The sequence below is a fragment of the Microtus oregoni genome, unplaced genomic scaffold, assembly GCF_018167655.1.
Source record: "Microtus oregoni isolate MIOR12 unplaced genomic scaffold, Mior012 000027F_ref0000203, whole genome shotgun sequence".
Classification (NCBI taxonomy): domain Eukaryota; kingdom Metazoa; phylum Chordata; class Mammalia; order Rodentia; family Cricetidae; genus Microtus; species Microtus oregoni.
Genome location: NW_024543086.1, coordinates 28,413,214 through 28,437,570, shown reverse-complemented (window position 1 = coordinate 28,437,570; position 24,357 = coordinate 28,413,214). Strand labels below are relative to the sequence as shown.

At 49.8% G+C, this 24,357-nt stretch overlaps 1 protein-coding gene across 5 annotated transcripts in view; it reads right to left on the bottom strand.

The window, feature by feature from the left end:
• Positions 1-397: 397 nt before the first annotated feature.
• Clec16a (C-type lectin domain containing 16A) overlaps positions 398-24,357 on the bottom strand; it is a 218,035-nt gene continuing 194,075 nt past the window's right edge. For 4 of the 5 annotated variants that reach the window (XM_041676079.1, XM_041676081.1, XM_041676080.1 and 1 more), the window contains 2 exons: positions 11,272-11,430; positions 398-1,576 (listed from right to left, as the gene is read on the bottom strand). In XM_041676079.1, the coding sequence (XP_041532013.1) occupies positions 1,221-1,576; positions 11,272-11,430 (515 nt within the window). In that variant the 3' untranslated portion in view covers positions 398-1,220. Of the gene's footprint in view, positions 1,577-4,570; positions 4,695-11,271; positions 11,431-24,357 lie in introns of all 5 variants that reach the window. The other variant, XM_041676083.1, reaches the window with a different exon arrangement.

The following is a 24,357-nucleotide window of genomic DNA, read 5'->3' as shown; positions in this document are numbered from 1 at the left end:
AGAGGTGGCAAGGACTTCTGATGGGCAGATGGTGACAGGCCTCCCCAGGGTACCCTCGTGGTTAGCCTTTGGTAGATAGTGACACTGGATGAGGCCGTACTGGCAGGAAAGACACAGAAAGCCTTGCCATGGAGCCATGAGTGGTGATCTGGCTGACTGCATGCAAAGGAAAGCTGGGGGTTCATAGGACAGATCTGGGTTTTGCTGGCACATACCGAGCAGCATGGGATTTTCATACTGAAACAAGCTGTGTGCTAGAGGCAGCAATGGACAGGGAAGGGAAGAGTCTGCTTTTGGGTCACCTGATTTGCAGCTGGGCCCCTGGTTGGGCATCCATATGCATATTGGGAAGCTGGTTACATCTGAGGATGACTTCCTGTGTCTTAAATCCTTTGACTCCCGTCATGGCCACTTGGACTAGGGCCTCCTTGGTCTCAGTGGTCTTTCTTGATGAAGGAGAAGGTAGTAAGCCTGCTGCAGGTTGTGCCTGTGTGGTATCCTGAGCAGGGCAGACATCACCCAGCTCACAGCACAAAAGCGGGCTTCCTCACTCCATATGGCCATAGTTCTTCTTGTTCAGAAGTATTTGAATGTTTCAGGGGGAGATTTTATCATCCCCCATGCTTGTAGAATTTGGGACAGAGAAACAAGAATCACTCAGGGAAACAGAGGAAGTGACACCCACAACTTCAGAATAAATACACGGCCAAGTTCTACAGAAGGGGAACCTTAACAGCTGGTGCTTCTAGTGTGACCTGGAGCCTCATGGTTGAGGACTTTCTTTTTGCTCCCCCCCTGCAAATAGTACTTTTTAAATAAATCTCTTCACCTGTTGCCAAAACCAGAAATAAATAGCCTGAAAGAGATATTTATCTAGGTGCTTCTCTACAGAGTTCTACCCAAAGTAACCTTGTCCACTTCTGTGCGTACGGGGAGAGAAAACAAGGGAGCTGCCTGAAGGAGGGTGCCACTCGGGGCTGTCGGGACCCCTCTAGGCGGCCAGTGCCATCACTTGTACACAGAAGGCTGTCTCTGGGATCCCAGCCTGCTCAGGAAGAGGTCAGAGCAAATGAGAAACTCCAGTGGTCCATGGCTGTCTTGCAGGGAGAGGTATCAGGGACAGCTTCCAAGGCCATGGAGAACTGTGTCTTGCTGTCAAAAACTATACTGGGTCCCTACCAGCAGGCTGCACACACAAAGGGAGATCCCTGGGTGCCCACTCAGTGCTCCGTGGGGCTCGCAGGCTCTGGGTATACAGTGTCCTCATTTGGGGTCTCTGGGCCTGCTGTGGCCAGTGCAGGAAGCTGGGGGATGCCAGTGAGGGCTCGCAGGCTGTGAGGATCGACTGGGGGCACAAGGGTCAGCGACTCAACGCTCAGTGTGTCAGCAGAGTCCTCATAGAGCAAGGAGATGGTGGGCTGCTGGGCAGGGAGGAGGCTGGGGGACAGGTGCATGGTCTCCACCTCAGAGTTCCTGGCCAAGTTCTTGTTGGGCTTGGAGTTGACGTCCATTTCATTCACAATCACCGACTGGACTATAAGGTGAGGCTGAGGCTGTTCTGGAGTTGTGGGGGCATCTAAGGGAGGAAAGCAGAGAAACTTTCAGCTGTAGTGACACTGTAATCAGCTGGCACCCACCACTCCTGTCCTGCATCAAGGCAGAAAAACCTGCGGGGAGACTGTTGGTATTAGGGCATGGCCTGGTTCCACCTACTCATTTTAGGGACCCAGAAACTGCTAAGTCCTAGGGGTAGTATGTCAGGAACCTGGGGGTCCGACTTGTGACAGCAGGGAAAAACTCAGGCCTGGTGTGACACCAACGCGTAGATTCTGAAAGTGAAACTCAGCCTGGGCAGGCTTTGTGTGCAGGATGAGTCACGGCCAATTGCCTGCCGATAAATACATAAATGGGAAGCAAGCAGGCTGCTGCACACCTGCAATCCCAGGCGACTGTTAGGGGCTACACATGGAGGTATTTGCTAAGGAGTCCAATGCAATAGTTAAAATCTGGTGCTATGGTTTGTCTTTGCCTTCTGCACCCACCGAGGGGATGATGGGCTTGTCAAAGACATGACTGTCAGAAGCTTCCCACAAGTGCCATGAAGAGGAGCCGTCAACCTCTACCAGACGTGCTAAATAGCTGGGTTTTGTTGTTGTTTGTTTGGGTGCTTTATAAACCCTGATTTGACTGTAGATAGACTATGGCCACTAGCTTTTCAGTGATGAGTCAGCCAGGAATGTGTGGCATTCAAGGGAAATGCCATCCAAGACTGCAGAGGCTGGGCATTTGAAGACCCCGAGAGCAGTGCTGGGAGTGTCGCTTGGGCTGCACGCTGATGCTTGTATGGATTTTAGGGTTAACAGTCTTTGGGCAGAAGATGGTGATTATTCAGCCCTCGAGTCGTGTGAGGAGACTTGGAGGGCATATGGGGTGTTGTTTTGGTTTAATGTTACTCTGGTTGAATTCATTTTTGTTTTCTCATTTAAGCCAAAATAAAACAGAAAAGTGAACAGAACACAGAGCCAAACGATGGAGGAATGAAGAACCAAATAAAACCAGGCGGTATGAAGAATGGGGTGGAGAGCAGGGAAAGGAAAGCACACACGGACTCTCCCAGGGCACACTGGGATCTAGAAGGGCCTTTTTCCTAAGGGCTTTCTTTACTTTTTTTTTTTTTTTTTTTTTAGCATGCATGATGCTAGCCAAATGTTTTACCACTGAGTTACTACTACTCCACTCCACCCTTTCTTTAAAAAGGAAAAAGGGAGGGAGCAAGTGAGAGGAAGTCTGGAGAAAGCCAGTCCCTGTGGCTCTGGGCCCATCTTTGCTTGAGGGGCTGTGGGTATCAGTGAGAACCGATGCAAAAAGGGACATAGGTATGAGCTGAGCCCAGAAGTGCTGTTCACACCATCAGTGCTGTTTTCTCTGGCTGTCCACTAACTTGTTCCATTGTGTACCAATTCCTCTGAGCTGGGCTGGCTTCACACAGATCCCAGGTCCCTGTTGTGACCTTGTGTGAACTTGCTGTCACCTTGATGAAGGTTTTCAGACGGGTCTGAGACTTCCTGGGAGACAGGGTCCATGGCTGGGCAGCTGGGAAACATGGGAAACACATGGAATTGTCCTGATGTTGGTGTTGGGACTGGGAAGCAGAAGTATCGCCTTCCTCGGCCCTTACCTCTTTCCTGGTTCTCTATGGGGCTTTTGCTGATGAGAATAATCAGGCAGGCACAAGGACTATAGTCTAAGCTATCAAAAAAGAGCAAAACCATTAACAACGTCATAGAGGTGAATGGGTGCCTTTAGAAAAGCAACAACTCTCTCAAAAAGGATGTTTCTGTTCCACTTTAAAAGCACTCTTCATCATTAGGATGCCCTCTTGCACCCACCTTCAATTGCTGTTTACACTAGGAATTTCTTCCTGAAAATAGGCAGCAAGTTCATGTAACCAAAGGGGAAAAAAGAGAAGGCAGGTTTCCCTGGGGAAGGCACTGCAAGGCCACTCTTTGCTCCAAGGCTGAGCAGCAAAGGTGACCTGTTGGACCTTTGGAATCTCTTTTCTGTTGAGGCCTCTGGGCCTAAAGGCTACAGACCGGGCACTGGGAAGGAGGGTTTGGACATGGGCTGGGGAGGCAGAGTCACAGAAAGAGAAGGAGCTACAGCAAGCTTGTGTTCCCAGAAGGTTGAGGGCCTCCAGCCTCTGCCTGTGAGCGTACTGGAAATGTCTTGGCAGACCCCCACAGATGTGATCTACAGCTATAGAGCAGGGCTTCACTGGTCTTTGTAAAGTAAGGGATAACTTCTAGAAATGATGTGGACACGTTGAATATAGGCTGGAAAGGCAGGCAAGTGCTGTGGGAAGGAAGGAAGGGAGGGAGGGAGGGAGGGAGAGAGGGAGGGAGGGCGGGCTCCATGTAGCAAGCTGATGCAAAGCGCAGAGGGTCAGCTGGCAAACTGAAAAGAAAGTGAAGGGTTCCTGTTGACACTGTCAGCACATGGACACCTCAACCAGCACGCTGTGTGTGTGTGTGTGTGTGTATGTGTGAATCCTAGAACAGCAGCAGCGGTGGCCCTGACAAAGAGAGCCTGGCACCTTTCCTGGTAATGTTAAAGTAACTGGAGCAATGGAAAGGTGTCATCTACCAAGGCGGTAACATTGGGCCTGGAGAGCTGCATTTGTTGCTTGGGAAAGAACACTGTAGGTTGTTTTTCACACGCTCTCGATTCTAGTCAGGAGTGAGCTGAACTGCAGCTATCTGCACGGACACATGGGACATGGCCTCCAGCTCAGGGCTGACTCTGGGGAGCTACACTGAGCCTGATGTTGGGTAGGACTTTAGGAACAATACAACGCTCTGGGATACCAAGGAAAGACTGACCATGGAGAACTGGGCTGGGGGGTGTGGCCTTAGTCAGAAGACAGAAAGGGAAAGAATTGACTTCAGGGAAGCCGGGATTGGGGTGGCGATGGCGTGCTCTCTAGGCCCAGCTTTCCCGCCCTGCTCATGCCAACCCTGTTGCATGTGGCAGGGATATCATGGGCCCATGGGGGCTCCTGAAGGAGACCTGCCTGATTTGATTGTGCGTGAGGTGCCGTGGCAGCTGCTGGTCGAAGCACTAAACCCAGTGGCCGCCGTGACTGTCGGCCTCCGACAGGCTGAACACACGCCGGCGTCCTTTCCTGCCACTCCTGACTAGAGGGAAAACACAGCGACAGATCATAGAAAGCCTGTAACAATGGAACGGCGAAGGTGAGGTGGAAAAAGGACACAGCAGTGACAGACACTGAGCATTAGCAAGAACAAAGGGAGAAGGGCTATGGCTGGAGTGGCACCCAGACTGGCAGCCCACCATGTAGACAGGACACATCCATGCTGTCCCCCAAGACGAGCCAAGGTCAGGAGACTTAAGAAAAAATTGCTCATTTATACATCTTTTCTTCCTTTTATTAGTCAGGGTCTCATATAGTCTGGCCTCAGACTCTGCTACGCAGTCAAGGAGAATCTTGGAACTTCTGACCCTCCAGCCTCTGCCTCCTAAGTACATTACAGGCATGTACCATCAGGCCTGCTTTCTATGGCACTGGGGATGGAACTCAGACTCTGTGCACACCAGGCTAGCATGCGGCTGATGAGCTACAGCGCCAACCCCTCACTCATCCAACTTAATATGGTTAGAGACAGACAAGGTTCAATCCTGTTGCAAAGATTTGAGTCACTGCTAACTTCTGGTCTTGTCAGAAAAATCAGGGGACAAAAGGACAAAACTGCCTGCTAGTTTTATCTGGGACCTGCAGAAAGATGGGAAATACAGGAGGAAATGCCCATAGGAAAGAGGGTCTGAGGAACAGAGCCAAACCAGAGCGAACTAAGCATTTCTGACCCCGGGGAAAGTCAAGTTTTAGGCAAATCCTGGATGCTGGAAGTATCCTGACACCTGTCTTAGACATATTTGGGGGAGGGGATGACTTGGAAAGCCCCAGCTGGGGAACCAAGGACACAGAGCAGAGAGTGGCTGACCCGGCAGGCAGTGGCTAAGCGGAAATACACAGGCTGCAACAGCAGCACAAGGACTGGCTCAGGGTGTGGTGGGCCACATTCTCAGAGAGACTGCAAGAGAGAGGTAAGGTAATGCCACAGAGCACAGTGATGTGAACAAACACCACAGCACGTCATGCTGAGGACGGCCGCATCTGTCCATTTCAGCTTGGGTATATTTTGCCACTATTAAAAAAAAAAAAGAAAAGAAAGAAAGAAAAAGGAAAAAAGAGCCCTGCAGAGAAAAGACAGCATTGCCTCCTCCCTGGAGACCTCCTCGAAAGCCACTGGAGTCAGACAGCATTGCCTCCTCCCTGGAGACCTCCCTCGAAGGCCGCTGGAGTGTGCGTCCAGAACTCCAGGGTAAAAATTAAGGAGAGATGCTCAGAAAAGGTGCAGAGAAGGGATCCTGGGGTCAGAGGTCATGGGGTCTCTCAACACTGGCTCCCCAGAAGCTAGCCCTTTCTTTTTCCTGTCAGCCCTTAGGATGGCCAGTGGCGGCTGCTGTACACAGGCTGACATTTCCATTTACAAGGGCAGCCTGACCTTCACTCTGGCACCATTTCCAATAAACACATTGTCTTCTTCCTCAAAGAACTCACAAACAAACTGTAAAACTTAGCTCATATGCAGAAACAAAAGGGGCTGTTTAAAGAACGCAGGGTAGGTCATGGAAGCAGTATCTCACCAGAATCACATAAAGAAGACAAGCATACTGGCCAACAGTTGTCATCTCAGCACACTCAAGTCTGAGGAAGGAGAAGCCCTAGTCCGGCTAGTCTGATCTACATGGTAGGACCTGTCTCAGAAGCAGACTCCACAGTGTGACTTTGAGCAGCCATGCATCAACATGGGGCATAGGGGACTGGGCCCACATTTGGTTCTGACCCCTTCCCATGTTGCTGCTTTTGATTTCAGCTTCTCAAAAAGGTAAAAGTTCAAAGAAAGTGTTGACTCCATTGTCAATTTCTCACCAGGGGTCAAGCTGAGGGTTGCCATACTAGTTATGTTGGCTACGTGGTGTTCAGCTCTCCACTAAAGTGCTAGCCGCCCAAAGCACTTCCATTAAAGAGCAATGGAGCTGGGTACCATGGCGGAAGTTTGTGGTCTCCACATGAAGTGCCCAAGGACAGGATCACTTGGGCCCAGGAGATTGAGGACAGTCTGTGCAACACAACAAGATTAATTTCAAAAAAACCCAAAAAAAACAAGATATAAGAATGAGCAAACAGACTGAGTGGTGAATGGGTACTGAAGCAGGCCACTCAAGTCCCCTCAAGTCCCCTTGGGTGCAGCTCTGATAGGTAAAAGTTGCCCAGGAACACAAAACTCCCTTGCACTGTTTCTGGCAGGCTCCTCAGGCAGTCGGGGGTGCAGTGTGTGCGCTTTCTCTGTGGCAGCTCTGGATGCCCACTTGAGCCCTTGTTAAAAAGTCACTTGAATGTGCACAATGTCGTTGGCATAGCACACCAGTTGACTCTGCAGGGGACCCTTTCTCTTGGCTGAGGTCCCAGTTTGTGCTGGGTCTACAGGCTCTAAAACCACTTCTAGGCAGAGGTCTTGGTCATGAGACACAGAAACTGCTTCTCAAAGGCAGACTGCCTGCTTCTGCACTTGGGAGGGCAGGATCTGCAGGCATGTTTTAGGGAGATGGGTAGAGGACTTGTCTCCAACAAGATATAGGGACGGGGTTCAGTCGGACCTGTGTGAGGTCAGACACCTGCTCCTTAGGGCTCCTGACTTGTAGCATTTGTTCCTCAGGTCTCCTCTCTAGGAAGACAAGAGCCTTCTTTAGCTGGTCTGCGCCAGCTGGTGGAGCCCCTGTAACCATGGTCCCTCATTGTGGTTCTATTGCACACATGCTTCTGTGGTCGTCTGATAGGCTGGCCCATTCCTGTTCACCTCTGAGAACCCTGCTTTGCCACTTGGGAATTTAATGTCCATGCATGGAAGAAACCTGTCTGCCTAGAGAAAGACAGCACCGTGAGGAAGATCCAGGGCAAGAAGCCAGTGAGAGGGCCCCTCTAGTAGATGGATGTCTTGGGCATGTCTCAAGGCCACCTAACCAGGATGGGCAGCCTGCACTACTGATGCCTGGGAGCACAGGCTGGAGCCTCTACAAAAATCTGAGAATTCCTATCCTGGCGATACACATGAGTCTTGTTCAAACCCAGGCAGGAAGTATGAGGCTGAACTAGCTGGACAAAGCAAATGTACAAATAACCATCCTGGGCATCAGCCCATTTCACCCCTAGTGTGGAGATGAACCTGCATCAGAAGAAAATGTGGCTGTCTAGGGTCTACTGTGCTTTTGGAGACCCCAGCAAGCATTCCTCTGATTGGGACCCACAAGGCCCAGCCATCTGCTACCTGGGACTATGTGCTCCCAGTAGGACTGCGGCTTTGGAGCTGGGCCCACAGGCAACTGTGAGACAGTTGTTACAGGCAGGATTCAAACTGACCCAGGAGATTTCTGAGATTCAGGCCATGTCCCATTCTCTGCTGGGTTGTTTCAGAAGGCAGAGCATGGCTTGGGAATTAAGGACAGAATTCACATTTGGATTCTCCCATCTGCTAATGGCAGTGTGATAGGTAAGTCACATGATCTGTCAGAGATGTTATGTTTTCAAATGGAAGGGGAGAGGGGAAGACCTCAGGGAGGAGATGTCTATGTAGTGCACCCAAGTAAGGTGCCCAGCCATAGGTAGGTCTCTACTGGAATGCCATGCAGGGCATACACTGGGATGACCATGTATGGGCTGGGGAAGAACCTACACAGGTCAGGAGAAATGTCAGACAAGTAGGAACGTCTTCACCATGTCTTTAATCCTTTAGGCCAGTGTAATTTGTGTTTGTTACTTGCGGGTTTGGTATAATGTTTTGACACGTGAATCTTACGTGTCAAGTCAAGGGACAAAGAGTGTCGTCACATTAGACAGCGTTTCTCTGCGATTGGGATATTCCAATCTGCTCTCCTGGCTGCTTTGAAACTGACAGAGGTATTGGGACCCAGAGCTGACCTACTGAATTATTCAAACACAGGTCCTAACCCTCCCACTTGGCTATATTTTTGTGACTTACCTCTTGTACATTGTTGAGCATTAAACACCATGAAACAGACATGGGAACTGGTCTCTCACTAGGTAGACAGTATCAATCATATACTTTCCTGACCAGATACTTGACCTTGCAGTGGGGCATTGGCACCTCTAAGTCTCTAGAGTTGGCTATCGTGGCTTTGAGGAACCTGGCAGCTGCTCTCTATATTAAGGGGCTCCCTGACCTCTGGGAGGTTCAGTAAATGTAAGGTCAGCAAGGCCCTGTGTTAGCACCATGCCCTCAAAACAACTCCGAGGACAGACGGACTCACGGTAAGGCCACAGCTGCACAGGCTGAGCAGCAGGAACAGAGGTGAATGAGGTAGGCAGAGGCCTCTCCAGTTCATCCAACAACTAGCTGGACATCCAAGAACAGTGCCTTGAGCACTTGGCATGTTTCAGAATTGGCCAGTAGACTATGTAGGGGCATCTTCTCTGACTCTCAAATACTGAGCTGCCACTTACAGCTATGTCAAACTCAGACACTTGGTCGAGGGACCCCCCAACCCCTCCTCTGTCCTTGACTTTTCCCAAGCACATCCTGACAGGACACGGGCATGGGGAGAGCAATTTTGTTAGGTTGGACCTTCAGGAACAAAGCACGTTCTTGGTTCTGGATGGAAGGGGTACCCTGATGTGAGGATTTGAGGTGGAGAGACTCATGGGTTCTGTGGGCTCTTCTCAGGGTCAACAGCTGCATCTCAGGGCATCTGATCGCCGCCTCCAGAATGAGGCATAGCTCTTGGTCAGGTCGGCTTTCTGAAAGAGGTGAGCTAATGTGGACTGGACAGAGTGGATGGGTGGCCAGTCGCAGGCTTTTACTGTCATGTCACATAAAAAATGGGGCTGGGATGCCTGCTGGGATACAGTGAAAGGGAGCAGACACCTCAGAGGTCCTGACTATCAGTTATTCACTGGAACTGCCAGGCCATCTGACAGCCTGGCTAATGGTCCCTGGATTTGTGAGATGCAAAGACATGTTGTTGGCACTGGGCAGGAACGGTGGGGACTGGGGGCTGACAGAGGAAGGCCGAAATGATGAGTGCACATTGGAGGGTTGACTTGGACAGTGCAGGCTTCTCTCTGGTTTTAGTTGAAGGCAAAGAAGTATATGGCTACCTGCTCACGTAGAGCCTGGCTGTGACTCCTTGAAAATGAAGAAACGTGCCCGTAGCGATGTGGAAAAGACCATCCACTCTAGGGATGCTGGCAAACAGGGTGTCTGGGTTTGTATGGAGATACAGCAATGTGCATGTCAGTAAGTGTATACATCCAGCACATGGACATACAGCCCTGAACGCCTGTCCTAGAGCATGGTAAAACCAAGGCAGGGGCCCCAGCAGCTGTTCTTTGCTCTGGAGGATTCCTGTCTGCATTTCCCTGCTGGGAGCCTGGGAGTAGCACGGCAACTGTTGGATCTTTAGCCTCTTTGTGTAGCTAATCTTTAGCTGAGTCTAGATGTTACTTCCCCCTAGCACAGGGCAGGGAGAAGAATAGACAGAGAGTTGGAAGAGGTTCCAGTGAGATGGACCTGAGGGTGACCTTCCTGCCTGGGCCTTATGACATCAACAGAGATGGGGAAAAGTACCTTTGGGGTAGCACAGGTAGGCTAGGATCCCCTGAGCTACAGGCATATGTACAAGGGTGACTTAAACCTCTGCTGGGAAGATGAAAGCCCTGGGAAACAGAAGTGGGCTTCCACTGGCAGATGCCGGGAAGTACAATACCCAGGAAGACACTGGTCCCAAGGGGATGGGCACGGCATTGTGGCCTTTACCTGGTATGGCTCTTCCCATGATTCCTCACTCCATAACTAAAAAAGAGGAGGGCCAGGTGCCCTGTGAGGTATGCTGGGCAGGGCTCTGGTCAGACTTTGGAGGCATAGAGAAAGGCATGGAGGGTACAGACTAGAGACATGGGTCCCCTGCAGATCATGGGGTAGTGCTGCTGGCTGGAGACACTGGTCTTGTACCTATTTTAGCCTTGCCCTTTTGGCTGCATTTGGGCCCATGCTAATCAAGAACCAAACCTGATGTCTGTCTCCTGGGACCTAATGCAGAACAGACAGACACATGTGTGCAAGCTGCTCATAAAAATAACAGCCCAGGATGAGGCAGGAGGAGGTGGGGCCGAGGCGTTATGGTCTGGCTCCGCTTTATGGACTCTTCATTATGGCCTTTGGATCAGTGTACATTAAAGGACAGCACGGTGTGATCCTGCTCTCCCCTGATGCACCGCCTTAGAGTGGCAGGGCATGCTTCTGGTGTGACACCGAGAGAGGAAATGTGTATGTTGGGCACACTCAGCAGGGACATGATTCTTCCTTCTCCCAGGGTTCACAGTCACCCTGAGAGACCCCTGCTGGTGAGACACATAGAAGTGATGACACGCCACTTGGGTTAGGTCGAACTGCACCGTCTCCTAAAACTCTGTGGTATGAAAGCCCCACAGAGCAGAGCAGCCAACAGGCAGCTGGTGGGTGGTGCCATCCTGCTCAACCAAAAGAGAACAGCCTTGAGTGGCAGTGTTTTCCAGACACCATGAAGAGGAGCTGTGACTCAGAGGTCATAGTAGAGGTGAGGGGTCACAGGGTCCCCAACGGCCTCCCAGAGCCTCCCATGTCCCACGGCCAATACCTGCTGGGCTCTGGGTTGCCGAGGGTGTGGAGGAAGAGCCCCCTGAGTCACAGTGGCTGGTGCTCCCACTGCCGCCGGGGCTCCCACTGGCAGATGGTGGTGATGGTGAAGACAGGGATGGTGAGCTATGCTGGTTTATGCACTGGGCCACAGCAAAGCCTGCAAGACAACAGTATGCGACATGATTAATTGGAAGAGTGCTGGCGGGCTTCGCCAAGGGGGCCGCCCCCACGATGAGCTGGAGACACTATGAGGCAGCTTTTGCCTCTCCTCCATTTTAAGACAACTGGACTGGACTTGTCCCCTGTGAATCTTGACATATTTTCCAAAATGAGCTGATCTCCCAGGGTAGGGGCTAATCTGGGCAAGTGTGAAGCTGCTTTCAGAACAGCTGTCACTGACCAGGACAAGGCAGGGCTGTGGTGTCTATTGTAACCATAGCAATGGCTGGCTATGCTTCAGGGCTCCTGTTAAAGGTATCACAGAGAGACCAGCATCCTCCTGGCTGAATTTTGGGCGTCATTCTGCCAAAGCAAGCTGGGAAGTCACTAAGAACAGTGGAGAGACCTGACTGTCGTCCCCCTACCAGAACCCACTCTGCCCTGGCAGCCCTGGTAGGGCAGGTTCAGGAGTAACAAGCTGGAGAAGAGTCACCAATAGCCCACCCGAGAGCTACTCATAGGTGTGGAGGCTCCGAGACTTATGGCCACACAACATGGGAGGGGCCTAGCTCCCAGTTTTAGAGATACTTAGCTTTGGATGGTGAAACCCACTTCTCAGGAGCAGGTAAGTGGCTACTGTGGCCTCTCAGTCTGTTTCTGGTTGTTCACACTCATGGCCTCAACCACGGGAGAAGGCGAGATGTGAGGCTTCCCAGCAGGTCCCAGCACAGGCAGTGTGTATGGCAAATGCCCATTAATCGTGTTCTTTAGTAACTAGAGAGATGAACACTGGCTACTCTTGTAGAGAGCCCACATGACAGCTCAGAGCATGACCTGTAACTCCAGTTCTGGGGGAGCTGAAGCCCTCTTCTGGCCTGTGGGCACCAGGCGCACACATGGTATATATACATTTATATGGGCAAAATAATCAGATACATAAAATAAAAATAAATTATTATTATTGTTCTTGTTGTTTGAGACAGGATTTCTGTGTAGCCCTGGCTGTCCTGCCATTTTCTCTGTAGACCAGGCTGGTCTCAGGAGATGTGCCTGCCTCTGCCTTCCGAGTGCTGAGACTAAAGGAGTGTACCACCACTGTCTGGCAAATCTTCATTTTTTTCTTTTTTTTAAGAAAAGTGTTCTTTATGCTGAATGTGGTGGAACATACCTTTAAATCCTCCTGAGGTAGATGTCTGAATCTGAGACCAGTTTGGTCAATATAGTAAGATCCTGTCTCAACAAAGAAACCACCACCACCACCACCACCAAAAACTCCCAAAAGTACTTTGTTTTGACAAAGTTTAGTCTCGATGGCCAGTCCAGGAACTGCACCCCTGCCTCGCTCTCTGCACAGACTAGGGCTTCTGAGCCCTTACATCATGCCTCCCAAAGAGCTGCAACATTTGATTTTATTCTCTAAATAAGAAAACTCCCAAGGAACAAATACCTCAACAAGCCAAGAGCCCATGTAGACAAGTGGTCTCGCTCTGCTGCAGCCCTGGAGCTGGTGGCCTGCAGCCCGTATTCATCTGCTCCCCGAGTCAGAAGCTACAGTAAGGTAAGACAGGAAGGGTACCCTCGAGCTCATGACACTTCCTCCAGGACCAGTCTTACTTCCACAGAACATAGGTGCTGGCCACTGCCTTTTGATAAGTGATGGCAAATCTTACTAGATTCGGAATTGCCACGGAAATACCTTTGGGGTGTCTGTGAGAGTGTCCCCGGAGGGGTTTAACTGAGGACGAAGACCCACTCTGATCTCATGGGCTGGGGGATACAGCAAGAGTCCAAGCATTCATCTCTCAGCTTCCTAACTGTGGATGCAGTGTGATCAGCCACCACCGTTCCCCAGGCCTTCCCCACCATAATGGGCTATATCCCCTAAACCAGGAGCCCAAGTCCACCTTCCTGAAGCTGCTTGTCATAGCAACAAGAGAAGTAACTAACTCTTCAAGTAAAGTCTTAGGGGGACAAACTTTTGGAACTTGGTATATGTGCAGCCTGGCTATACAGAGTAAAGTCATTGTCATGGAGACTACGTATACTAAAAAGCATAAAACACTTTTATGGGAGCACTGTGTTCAGCCATGCAGTACAAAGGGTAGAACAGGTTCTGCCCCCTGGGGAAACTTACTGGCCCAGTGGGGGTGGGGTGGGGTTCAGGCAAGGTACTGCACCTCCTCACTTTCATCTCTTCATCTATAGACAGGACCCTTGGTCTACACACCCCTTCCCTGAACACTCACTGGGACCTTGTACTTGGCCAAGAAGCAGCTTTCTGTACTAATGTTCATGAAGAACTAGTGTTTTCAAATGACCAAGCTCACCGATACCCTGGTCAGGCTCTAAAAGTAGGCGACATGCACCACAGCAAAGGCAGGGGGTGGGGCCTGGTGGGCAGCAGATCTCTGAGTGTGACGGGCAGTCTTAAGCAGGAGTTCGTTTTTGGGAGGCAGTGCTTCCTGTCCTCATCTGTTGTCTACCTCAGATGGCTGTTACAGAGAGAACAGGAGTGCCACTGGGCTCCAGACCCCATGAAGCCTCACTGGGCGTCTGACAGATGGTGGCAGGAGGGGTCAGCAGAGGAAACACGGCGAATATCTGGCAAATCCCAACACTGCTCAGTATAATTCCACAGGGACGATCAGACATAGCTTTGCACAGTGAACTTTATAGCTACTTACTTCTTAATCACCTACAGTGGTAAACCCCTGCGCTTACAAGCTGTTTACTCGCCTTGAAAATGAATTACCCTGTAACAAATCAAAGTGTCGGGTGGCTTTTCCCAAGCTGCCGATTTATCACACATACAAACAAGCTGAGTATTGGAAAAGGGTTGGGACTGAGTCTGTGTGTTCCTGAATGAGTAAGTGACAAAGCTGGGACTCTGAGGGTCTTCTGTCACTGTGACTTACTGGAGTGAGGTTCACGAAGGGATAAGCAGGAGATTAATGTCCTCTCCTGGGCAGGGCAGAGCTCAGTGGTGGAGCACTTGCCCAGCATGCAGGGAACCCTGGGTCTTTTGACAAGAAGAAAAAAGAAAGTTCTTTCATCTGGGGCCAGCATCAAATCTTAGACTGGCAATAAAATTTACATGTAATTAGAGTTGGATAGAAAAAGGACATCCCCAGTCTGTGGTCTTGCTATTTAAAAATATTTTTTCTATTTATTTATTTATGGTGTGTGTGTGTTTATGTATGGGCATGTGTGTGCCACAGCATGCTTGTGGAGGAGAAGATGGCTCCTTCCTTCTGTCATATAGGACTTGGGACTGACCTCATGTCATTAGGCTTCTGGTCCCAACCCCATCTGTCAGAGTTCGCAGGATCTACTGAGTAGAAGTGCTAGCTTACATTTCCCTCTCCTGCTGCTGCTCAAGTCTCCCCTCCTTCCTCTCTATTCTCCTGTATGCTGCAGTTACAAGGGACTCTCTTCCATGCCAACTTACCACATTGGGGCATTGTATGGACTTGGGGAGAACTGCAGATGAATGCTATGGCTGAGGCCTGGACCTCAGAATTCTTGCTTCATCCCAGCAAGGCAGTTCTGGATGAGCTAGCTACAGCACAGACGCCAGAGGCCTTCTGGGCCTGTGTCAACACACAAGGGCTGCAAACACATAGACATGCCAGAGATCTTGGATGGTTAACAGGCACACAAGCTCCCTGGGGTCTTCTCTACTGATGACAAGCTTGGCTCACCCTGTGTCTGTCTCAAGAACAGCTCTTGGATGTGTACCAAAGGCTGTGGGGACTTGTAATCCTTTGGACCCAGTCTGGCCTAGGAACTGGAGTCACTGGTGGTGGCAGCCGCGGGAGTGCGCGTATGAGGGGGAACCGCATGCTGCTGAAAGGGTGTAATACGGGGAATGGTTAAGACATGGATGTGTTTAGTGTTGGAGTAAAGCCAATGGATTCTGACACAGGCAAATAATGAAAGCCTCCACTGTTGGCAAAAATGCTGGCAGAAAGCAGGATTAAGTGCCTAGGGAACTGCTTAAGACATGGCAAGCAAGAGAAGGTTAGCAAAAGTATGTCCACAAACTCCTACCGAGAAAACCCTATGTTTTCCTCATCCCTGTGCAGAGCAGAGAAAACAGCTGTAGGGCTGAGGCTGTGAGAGGAGTGGATAGGTTTAGGGTGGGGTTTCATTGTCTTTTGGGTGCTTGTCTGAATTTTCTAGACTCCTTACCATTAAGTACTATTATTTTGAGACAGCGTCTCACGTATCTCAGACTGGCCTTGATCTCTCTTGAAATACCTTGAACTTATGATCCTTCTGTCTCTACTTCCCTGAGCACTAAGATTATAGGCCTGTGACTCCATGTCCAGTTTATGTGGTGCTGAGATTAAACCCAAGGTTCTGAGCATACTAAGTTCTGAGCAAGTACCTATGAATATTATTTCAAATCAGGAAAGAAGTGAGTAGAGGAGAAGTAAGTTACCTGGGAGAAGTACTACCCACTATGAGCCACTCTGGTCTCCCAGGGCTCCCTCCCTCTGAGTTCTTGGGACCTGGACAAACTTTTGCAGAGCAGGGCCAGGAAGATGAACCCATGCCAATAGTAAGACATCTCCTTGCTTTGCAGAATCCCTGAGCTGCATGGGGTGCCTGGAGCCTTCCTGTCTTCCTCTGCTCCATTCTGCCATGATTCTGGGAATGTAAACTAATGAACAGCTCTCTGGCATTTGTCAAGAACAAAATTACCACCAAAAGGTCAGCCTTCTACTTTAGGCTCAATAACAGAGGGAATACTGTGTGTGGAATCAGAATCCCAGGTTCGAGCCCAAGACCTGCCCATTTTGGCTTTGAGACTGGGATGAGTCCCTTCCTCCACTGTCTGCTTTGAGCTCTTTAATAACCAGGTCCATGAGATTTCAGAACCTGACTAGTGATGGTGGTTGACAGGGCATTCTCTATCTTATATCTCATCTGTGTTTGCTTATTGTGCTAGTGTACAATAAGGATCAAGCATTGCAGGGCCTTGTCCTGACACAGCTAGAACCAGAGTGTGGTGACAGAGCTGCCCTCTCCTTTCTGATCTGACCTGACTGTGCTGTGGCAGTTCAATTTCATTTCTGTCCCTACTCGTAGATTCCTAGACAAGTCCACAGGGAGTTTTAACCCACAGAGACACTATGAATCACAGACCAATCGGGTGGAAATAGAGCCTCTCCTTCAGCAGTCCAGGCTAGCCCACAGTCCTCTGTCCAGCAGTTCAGGATAGCCTGCAGTTCTCTGCATTTGCCGGGCCATTCTTATGAACTCCAGTTCTCTTTTGCCTCCTTTCTGTCTGCACAAGTTCCTTCCTGGCCCTTCAGAGCTTGTGTGCTGGCTGACAGGTCGGGCAGAAGTCCTCTCTCTTTATCCAGGACCTGTCCTATTCAGGCAGTGCGTGAGAGACTTGACTGCTAAGATGTCCAATATTCTGTAAGGACTTTCATCACTTTAGCTGCAAGCACCTGACGTTTTCTGGGCTCGGGAGGTGCTGAATATGTTTCTGACATTGCTAGTTACTTCCTATTATTCATTTTCTCCTTTCAGCTGCAGTTACAGAACCTGGCCACTAGGCATGGCCATGTGACTGAGTTGTGGCCATGAGACAGACATCAAAGTGGCATGTGGGATTTCCAAGAAGCCTCTTCAACAGGAAAGAGGGTACATCCTCTATTCTGCTTCCTGGAACACGGATGTGATAGCCAGAAATCCAGCAGTCATCTTGGACTCTGTATGAGGGGAACTGTATACGAGGGAAGAAAGAACACTGACCATGGAGGATCTTGGGTCCCTGATGCTTCATGGAGACCTCACTTACCCATATCCATGATGCTGTTACCTGGGGGCAACATAAACCTCTCTTCTAGCACTTCCTATGTAGCTGAAAAAAATCTTATCTGACAATGTGGGGAATGCCTGGTTAATTCTGGTCACACTGCCCAGAGCCTACGGGGCTGGTGGTGATAGTGGAGCATAGGGGTCTGGACATGGTGAGATGAAGGAAAAGAGGAGGGGGCAGGTGATCCTGCCTGTGGACTCAGATCTTCAGGAAATATTCTCTTCTTCCCGTGGGGGAGTGGAGGTTTTGGTAGAATCCAGTGGAGGGGCTGAGTTTCTCTCTGAACTCACACCAGAACTCAGATTTTAAAATTGGGCTAGGACCTGAAACTGAGGGCCATGAGAGACTGCACAGTGTGCAGATAGGGACACTGGGGGCTGGGGTGGGTGCGCTGGAGGTTTTCTCATCTTACAAGAAAGCAGGCCACTGGGATCTGGGATCCGCCCAGACCTGTGTACTTGACTGAAATGTCACTGTTCAGGTTCCTGGCACTTGCCCTTTTGGAGTTGTGGAACTGGCTTGACTCTGTATAGGGGATTCCACAGGCCTCTCAGAAGGGCAAGTGCGGGGCCTGCTCAGCTTGGGAGTCACTCCAAGGGTCCCTTACTTTGTGCAACATGGGCTACACCTTGCTGTCCACCGGAGCCTTACTGCTTCCAGATGGATCCAGCCCATCACTGGAGAGACAAGCCCTACGACAAACCAGCGGGTACTCAGCCAAGTGAAAGTGACAGCAGGTAGACTTCTATCACAGCACGCTGATGGCTGATGTCAGCGCTTAACTTGAGCTTCCCAGGAGTTCCAGCTTGGGGGAAAACCACAGTATGGTGGAACTCCTGGGACCCACCATCACCGAGCAGCCTACATCCCTGGAACCCTTCCTGGGCACAGCCCTGAAAGCAGCAGCAGAGAACACTGAGCTGCTTGCCTTCAGAAGGTAGCTTCCTTTTCTAAGCAGTGGAACGCTGGTCCCTACAAGAGCTGAAAAAGGAAGTGCTCAGCTGGTGCAGAGCCTTGCCAGAGAGGGCCTTCCCTGCTTCTTTCCAGACTGTTCTGCGGTCCACGTGTAGAGATCACACACCCTACAAGGCTGGCTGACAAAGCAAGTGAAGGGGGGTGGGAAGAGCCAAGAGCCTTCCCTGACCCTACAGAGACCTAGAGGCTAAGAAGCCCTTCTGTTCTGTCAGGAAAATATGATTTGACAACCTGGGCCCTGGGAGATATCAGGGGCTGGGACCCGCAACCTAAGAACACATCCTGATTTGGGGGGTGTACATTTCCAATTCTTAAAAAGAAGATGGGTATCTGGATTTTTATGTAAACTACCCACTGCCTGAAGTTTTAAGTGTGGAAATCAAGACTCAATTCTTTCCCTTTCCCTCCCTCTTTTCTTTGGAAACAGGGTCTCCCTTGGGGTGGCCTGTAACTTGCTATGCAGTCCAGGGTGGCCTTATCTTGCTATAAATCCCAGGGTGGCCTCGAACTTCTGATTCTTCTGCTTCTACCCAGAGTTCTGAGATTATATGTATGCTCCACTATGACAGGCTTAAGTGGTGTGGGGAAAGAAGGCAGGGTTTTGTGAATGCCATGCTAGAACTACCCCATTCCTCATGCTCTTTTTGAAAAACAAGGAGTGGCCTACCTAAGCGGGGGCAAAGCCAGCTTGCCCCTTGTCTGGGCACAAGCTCTGCCATCAGCCCCATCATAAGCCCGAGACGTCCCCTGTGGAGATGCCCTGTTACAGCTCCTGGGACAAGTGTTATGTGAGCGTGGAACATGGCGAAGAGCTCAGCCTGGGACAGAGGTGCTTGGCTGGGTCCCCACAGCCAGCCATCTTATCCATGAGGCTCCAGGTGAGGAAGCACAGAGCTGCCAGGGCCTCCACTGTGAATAGGGAGCTGAGGGCCACAGGCTCCTGAGCTTGCCTTTCATTAGCAGATTCACTCAGAGGCCATGGCTCAGGCTCCTGGCCAGGCAGTGTTCATATTTTCTCAGCACATACTGAGATGCTGGGAAACAGTTAAAAAAAAAAAAAAAGAAAAAGAAATCAATCCGTCCTATGACCTCCTGCAAAAATGTTAAGACAGCCAGTGTGGCATGGTTCTTGCTGGCTCTTTCCTTGACTCTACCTTTTCACCTCGGCTGCTGTCTGCCAGGTCCCCTGGGTGACATGGGTAGAGATAGGGTACTTTAGGACTCCAGTCTGCTGTGACTCTGGACTGACGCTGTGCTTACAAGGTCTGGGTGACAAGGAACTTTCTCACTCACGTGTCTTCAGAGCTCACTCTTGGGTAAGACGGGGGTGGATGTTGAGAGACTAGGGACCATTCAGGAGTCACTGAGGAAAAGCACCTTAGAAAGATGCCACCAACACTGTTAAAAAAAAGTCCACAAGATGGCTGAACGGTTGAAGGACACTGGCTGCCTGCTTTTCCAAAAGATCTAGGTTTAATTTTCAGCACTCACATGGTGGCTCACAAAACATGTAACTCAAATTCTAGGGGATCTGACGCCATCCTTTGGCCTTCCTGGATGCCAGACATGCATTCAGGAAAAACACCTAGACACATTTTTAAAAAGCCCACAGGGGCTAGAAAGATAGCTCAGGTGTGAAAATGCACAACATCACAGCATGAGGACCTGAGTTCAAATCCCCAGCATCCACATAAAGAGCTGGGCGTGGCTGCATTTGTACCTGTATATCCCCATTGCTGTGGAGGTCAGAGACAGGACTATCACTTGCTGGCGACAGCCTTGTTCCAGTCTCAGTGAGGCAGCCTGTTTCAAGGACATATAGTGGGTTACCCAGTGTTCTACCTGCCGGCTTCTTAGCATGCACTCTCACACACATGTACACACATACCATCTCCTGTCACACAACGAATAAAACAAAAACAAAACGGGTCAGACAGACAGACGGTTCAGTTGTTAGGAGTGAGTAATGTTCCTCCAGAGCACTGAGTTTGGTTCCCACACTTAGGCCTAGAGGCCATATCTACCCATATCTCCAGCTCTAGGGATCCAGCATTTTTGGCTTCTGTGGACACACATACATGTGGTCCTCATTCTTCCTTCCACACAATACACAAACAAAAATAGACAAATAAGGGATCAACTTGAGACCTAGGTACTTGGCTAGAGCACCTCTGAAACCCACACAAATGCAGGTCTACTGACATGTGGGCACCCTGTGGCTTGGGTCCCAGGCAGTCATACCCCTTGCCGACACTTCCTGCCTCTCTTTAGTGGGTCTAAAGATGCAGTATTTCAGAGCTGTGCACTCTGGGATCATCCTAGGGTCTCCACACTCAAGTACCGCTCTTTGATTTGCCCCCTCTGTCCATTACCAGAAAATTTTCTGCCCTGTACCAGGGATGGAGGGGTGGCAGATAAGTAAACCAGGGGAGGGGACACTCTCCAGCAGCAGCTGCTGTCTGTTTTCTGCCCTGGCCACAGGCGACTCCATGACTGGGTGTTAAAGGTGACCTTTGACTTCCAAACACTTAAAGACTTTTATTTCTGGTTGGTTTTAAAGGGATAACATACAAAAAATATCTGGGAACTTGCAGAATCTGATAGTCTATAGCTCTTTATCCATGGAAAAATCCTCTTGGATTTTAAGGGTTATGCGTGAAAACCTGCAGAAAAGAGAAAATGTTTTCAGTGTCCTACTTTCTTGCTGTGCCATTTGGTTCTAGCTCAACCCTGCCATCAGGTGAGGACCTGGCTGTGTGGGCTACCACCCAGGAGACACCCAAGGACTAGGTGTCCCGTTTGTTGTTGGGGGACCTGACCCGTATGGATGTCAGGAGTGCAGGTAGTCCTCCCTGCCTTGGGCAGGACCACCTGTCATGGAAGGCTGGCTGCCATGTGGACCCGGGGAACTGGTTATTGAGAGGCACTCTGTGGATTATTCTGCCTTTGGATTATTCAAATTAGGGGCACCAGGGCATGGGCTTTCTCTGCAGGATGCCTGGGCATTTGCCTCTCCCAGCCCCTGCCCACTTCAGATGGCATTACCGTGTATACATGAGAGAGCACAGAGCTCCACAACAGTCTCTCAGCCAAGGCAACAGAAAGCTCACCAACGGCCCTCTTGGCTGCCTGTACTCTGAGGCAGTGGACAAGGCTGAAAGAGCAGGGAGAGGGGAGGCTGTTAGGTAGCTATGGAGCATCTCTAGGAACAGGGGATTCCCAACCCAGGTAGTCTGGCTAAAGGCTTCCCTGACAAAGATGTCCCCAGAGCCTGTGATGAACCAGGAGTACCTGGTTTGCTAAGAAGCCTCTTACCAGCCCTGCTCTATCCTCCCAGGCCAGAAGCAAGGCAGGCTTGTGGGGAATGTCTCATAATGTGGATGCCCCAGTCCTGAGCATTCTACAAGGTGCTGGTATATAAAGGGACCAGAAATTCATTCACGCAGAAGGTGTGGTATTGACATGTATTTACTATTCCCCCAGGGCAGACAGCCATGTGCCTGGGGTCCCTCTCCATCTGGGCTGACAGAGCAGGGTAGATGTTCTTGCAGTGCCTTCCTTGTCACCAAAGCCTCTTCTCTTACATGTGCTAACTGACTGGGGTCAGGCCAGAGTCACAGAGGACAACGTTGCCTTACATTTTACTACTGAAAGAATCAAAGATGCTATCTGCATGTTGGGCATTAGAAGGGATCAGGGAGTGTGCTGAGTCAGGCAAAGACCAAGATGGGCACTAGCCCAGAACATGCTCCAGAAGCTTAGAGCTGCTCAATGGACAGGGCTCTGTCAGCTTCTCTTCTGCAGCCCCATGAGACGTGACCAGTCAGATGGTCAGTTTCTGTCATCTGCAAAGGGAAAAGTCCCAAGAAAAGCAGAAATTCAGGTACACAGAAACAGGACACAGGGGAAGAGGAGCTTTCCCAGGGCTTGGGCTGCTCCTGGGTGATGTGACCATAGAGGACTTGCTTGCCCTGAAAGCATGTGAGAGCAAGTTTTTTTTTTTCTTTTATCAATATCAAGTTATTCCACTCCATGGGACTGAAGAAGAAGGAAGAGTAGTGTAGGTTAAGAGCCCAGGTGCTTGCATTTTGACTGCTGAACTGGAACTTGGTTTCAGTGAGGCAAGACTTAGTGACTTAGATGCAGGGGTATATGGCAGGAGAAATGATTTACATCTTTTGATAATGCAAAGCCACACAAGAGTGAAGCCTTCCTTTTGTTACCATATGACCGAGGCATTAGTCAACAGAGACTTGGCAGCTGTCCTAAAGTAACTTTAATTGCCTAAAGCTAACGGATTTTTTTTTTCCTTTTTATAAAGACAGGTTAGCTCCAAACTAACAGTGATCCTTTTGCCTTTGCTTCCCAAATGCTGGGATTACAGGAGTGCACTACCACGCCCAGTTTGACTTAAGTATTTATATCAAAGTCACCAGTAAGAACATAGAGTTCTTGTTATCGCGACACAGATGTGTAAATGCCAGCTTCACTGCTTTCAACACACTCAGGACTGTTCTGCATATCTGACAGAATTGTCTGTAATAAACATATGAAACTCAAATTCAACCAGTTTGACCTGGTTTCAAACAGTCAAACATGGTTCAACACCTACTAAAAGGACTATTGGAATAATTAACGTTGGTCCAAAGGAGGGAAGGACAGGTGGTAGGTGTGTGTACAAGTACCTTTCTCTAATTCTCTACTCTCCTCGTCCCTGCTGTCAGCATCACACATGGTTACACACCTCTGCAGACTCCTCTCTTTCTCGTTTCTCGTTTCCCCAAATCAGCAGTTTAGAAATGCTTGGCAGTAACTGTGGCATGTCGGGAGAGAAATGTGTGCTTCTGAATGAAATCCACAAGTGGCTCCTGAGGCCGAGAGGGGCTTCTCAGAGAGGCTCCAGTGGGCTCTGCTTGCCATGCTTCCTTGCAAACGCCAAGCTAATGCCTGAGGCATTAAAATCACTCTGGCTCTTGTGCATCTCTAGTTTTGACTTATTTTTTAAAGGATGATTAATATTTCATCATAAAAGTATTGATTTCCTTTAACTAAGAGACTTCAAGTTTGTTGCATCCTTAGCATGATTTTATTATGTCTCAGGCCAAATGTTTTCTTTTCTCCTCCCCCCAAAAGGATGCTTTTGCCTTTGATATAACATGTGTCAAGAAGAAAAGAGGAATTGATTCACAGAATTTTGCATTACATGCAACTTTGAAGGCAGATAGTCAGTTTATGGTCTTGAAGAGACGGCTGGCTCTTAAACCAGGTCCACTTTACCCTGTAAAGCCTTCCTCATCAGTTTAGGCCACCAAAGCCCAACACAGATGAGACACAGGCAGCACCAAGAGAAGGAATGTGAGGGATCCACACAGCTTGAACAGGAGCCCTAAACACACAGGCTAGACACCACAGACCTTATCCCCATCTTTCACAAAAAGCAACAGAAATCTTGCTGACTAGAGTACCCCAAAGCTACTGTGCCCTACTCATGTAAGCTGGTGGCAGAGGCCAGCAATGGAGCTGGGGTAGTGCTCAGATTTACAGAAGCCATTCAGGAAGCATGCGGAGGACAGTAACTGGCAAGACAGCTAGCGCTCTGCACTGTTTAAATATTGAACATCCTCTCTCCTTCCTCCGCATTCATTATTAACCGGGACCTGCATAGCTGGGTGCACTGACTTCATTTCTTCCCAAGAATCCAAGATGCAGTGGCCAGTGCCCAGGGGCTGGGAAGGGGGTGGAGATTTGGGGTTCTTTCTTTCATTCCCCTCTCTGGAAATCCTTTCCAGTCAGGCCCACATTTTTAGAGTCTTGGATTCCTGGAACTGTCTCGACCTCTTCCTGACCTCTGGTGCCTGAACACAGGAGATTAGTGTCCCAAATATTGACAGGATGGACATTTCCCCCTTCTACGCACGAAGCAGTGGCAGAGGGAAGCTGCCATCAGCAGACCAGTTGGTCTTGGAGATGTCTGTCATGGTGACAGGTGCTCCATCATCTGGGACCCCCATAGATCCCCAGCCCTGTCCAGGTAAAAGTCATGTCAGGATGTTACATGAAAACAAGTGCTTTGGTTGAGAGAAAGGAACTTGGAGCCACAAAATGTCCTCTGCT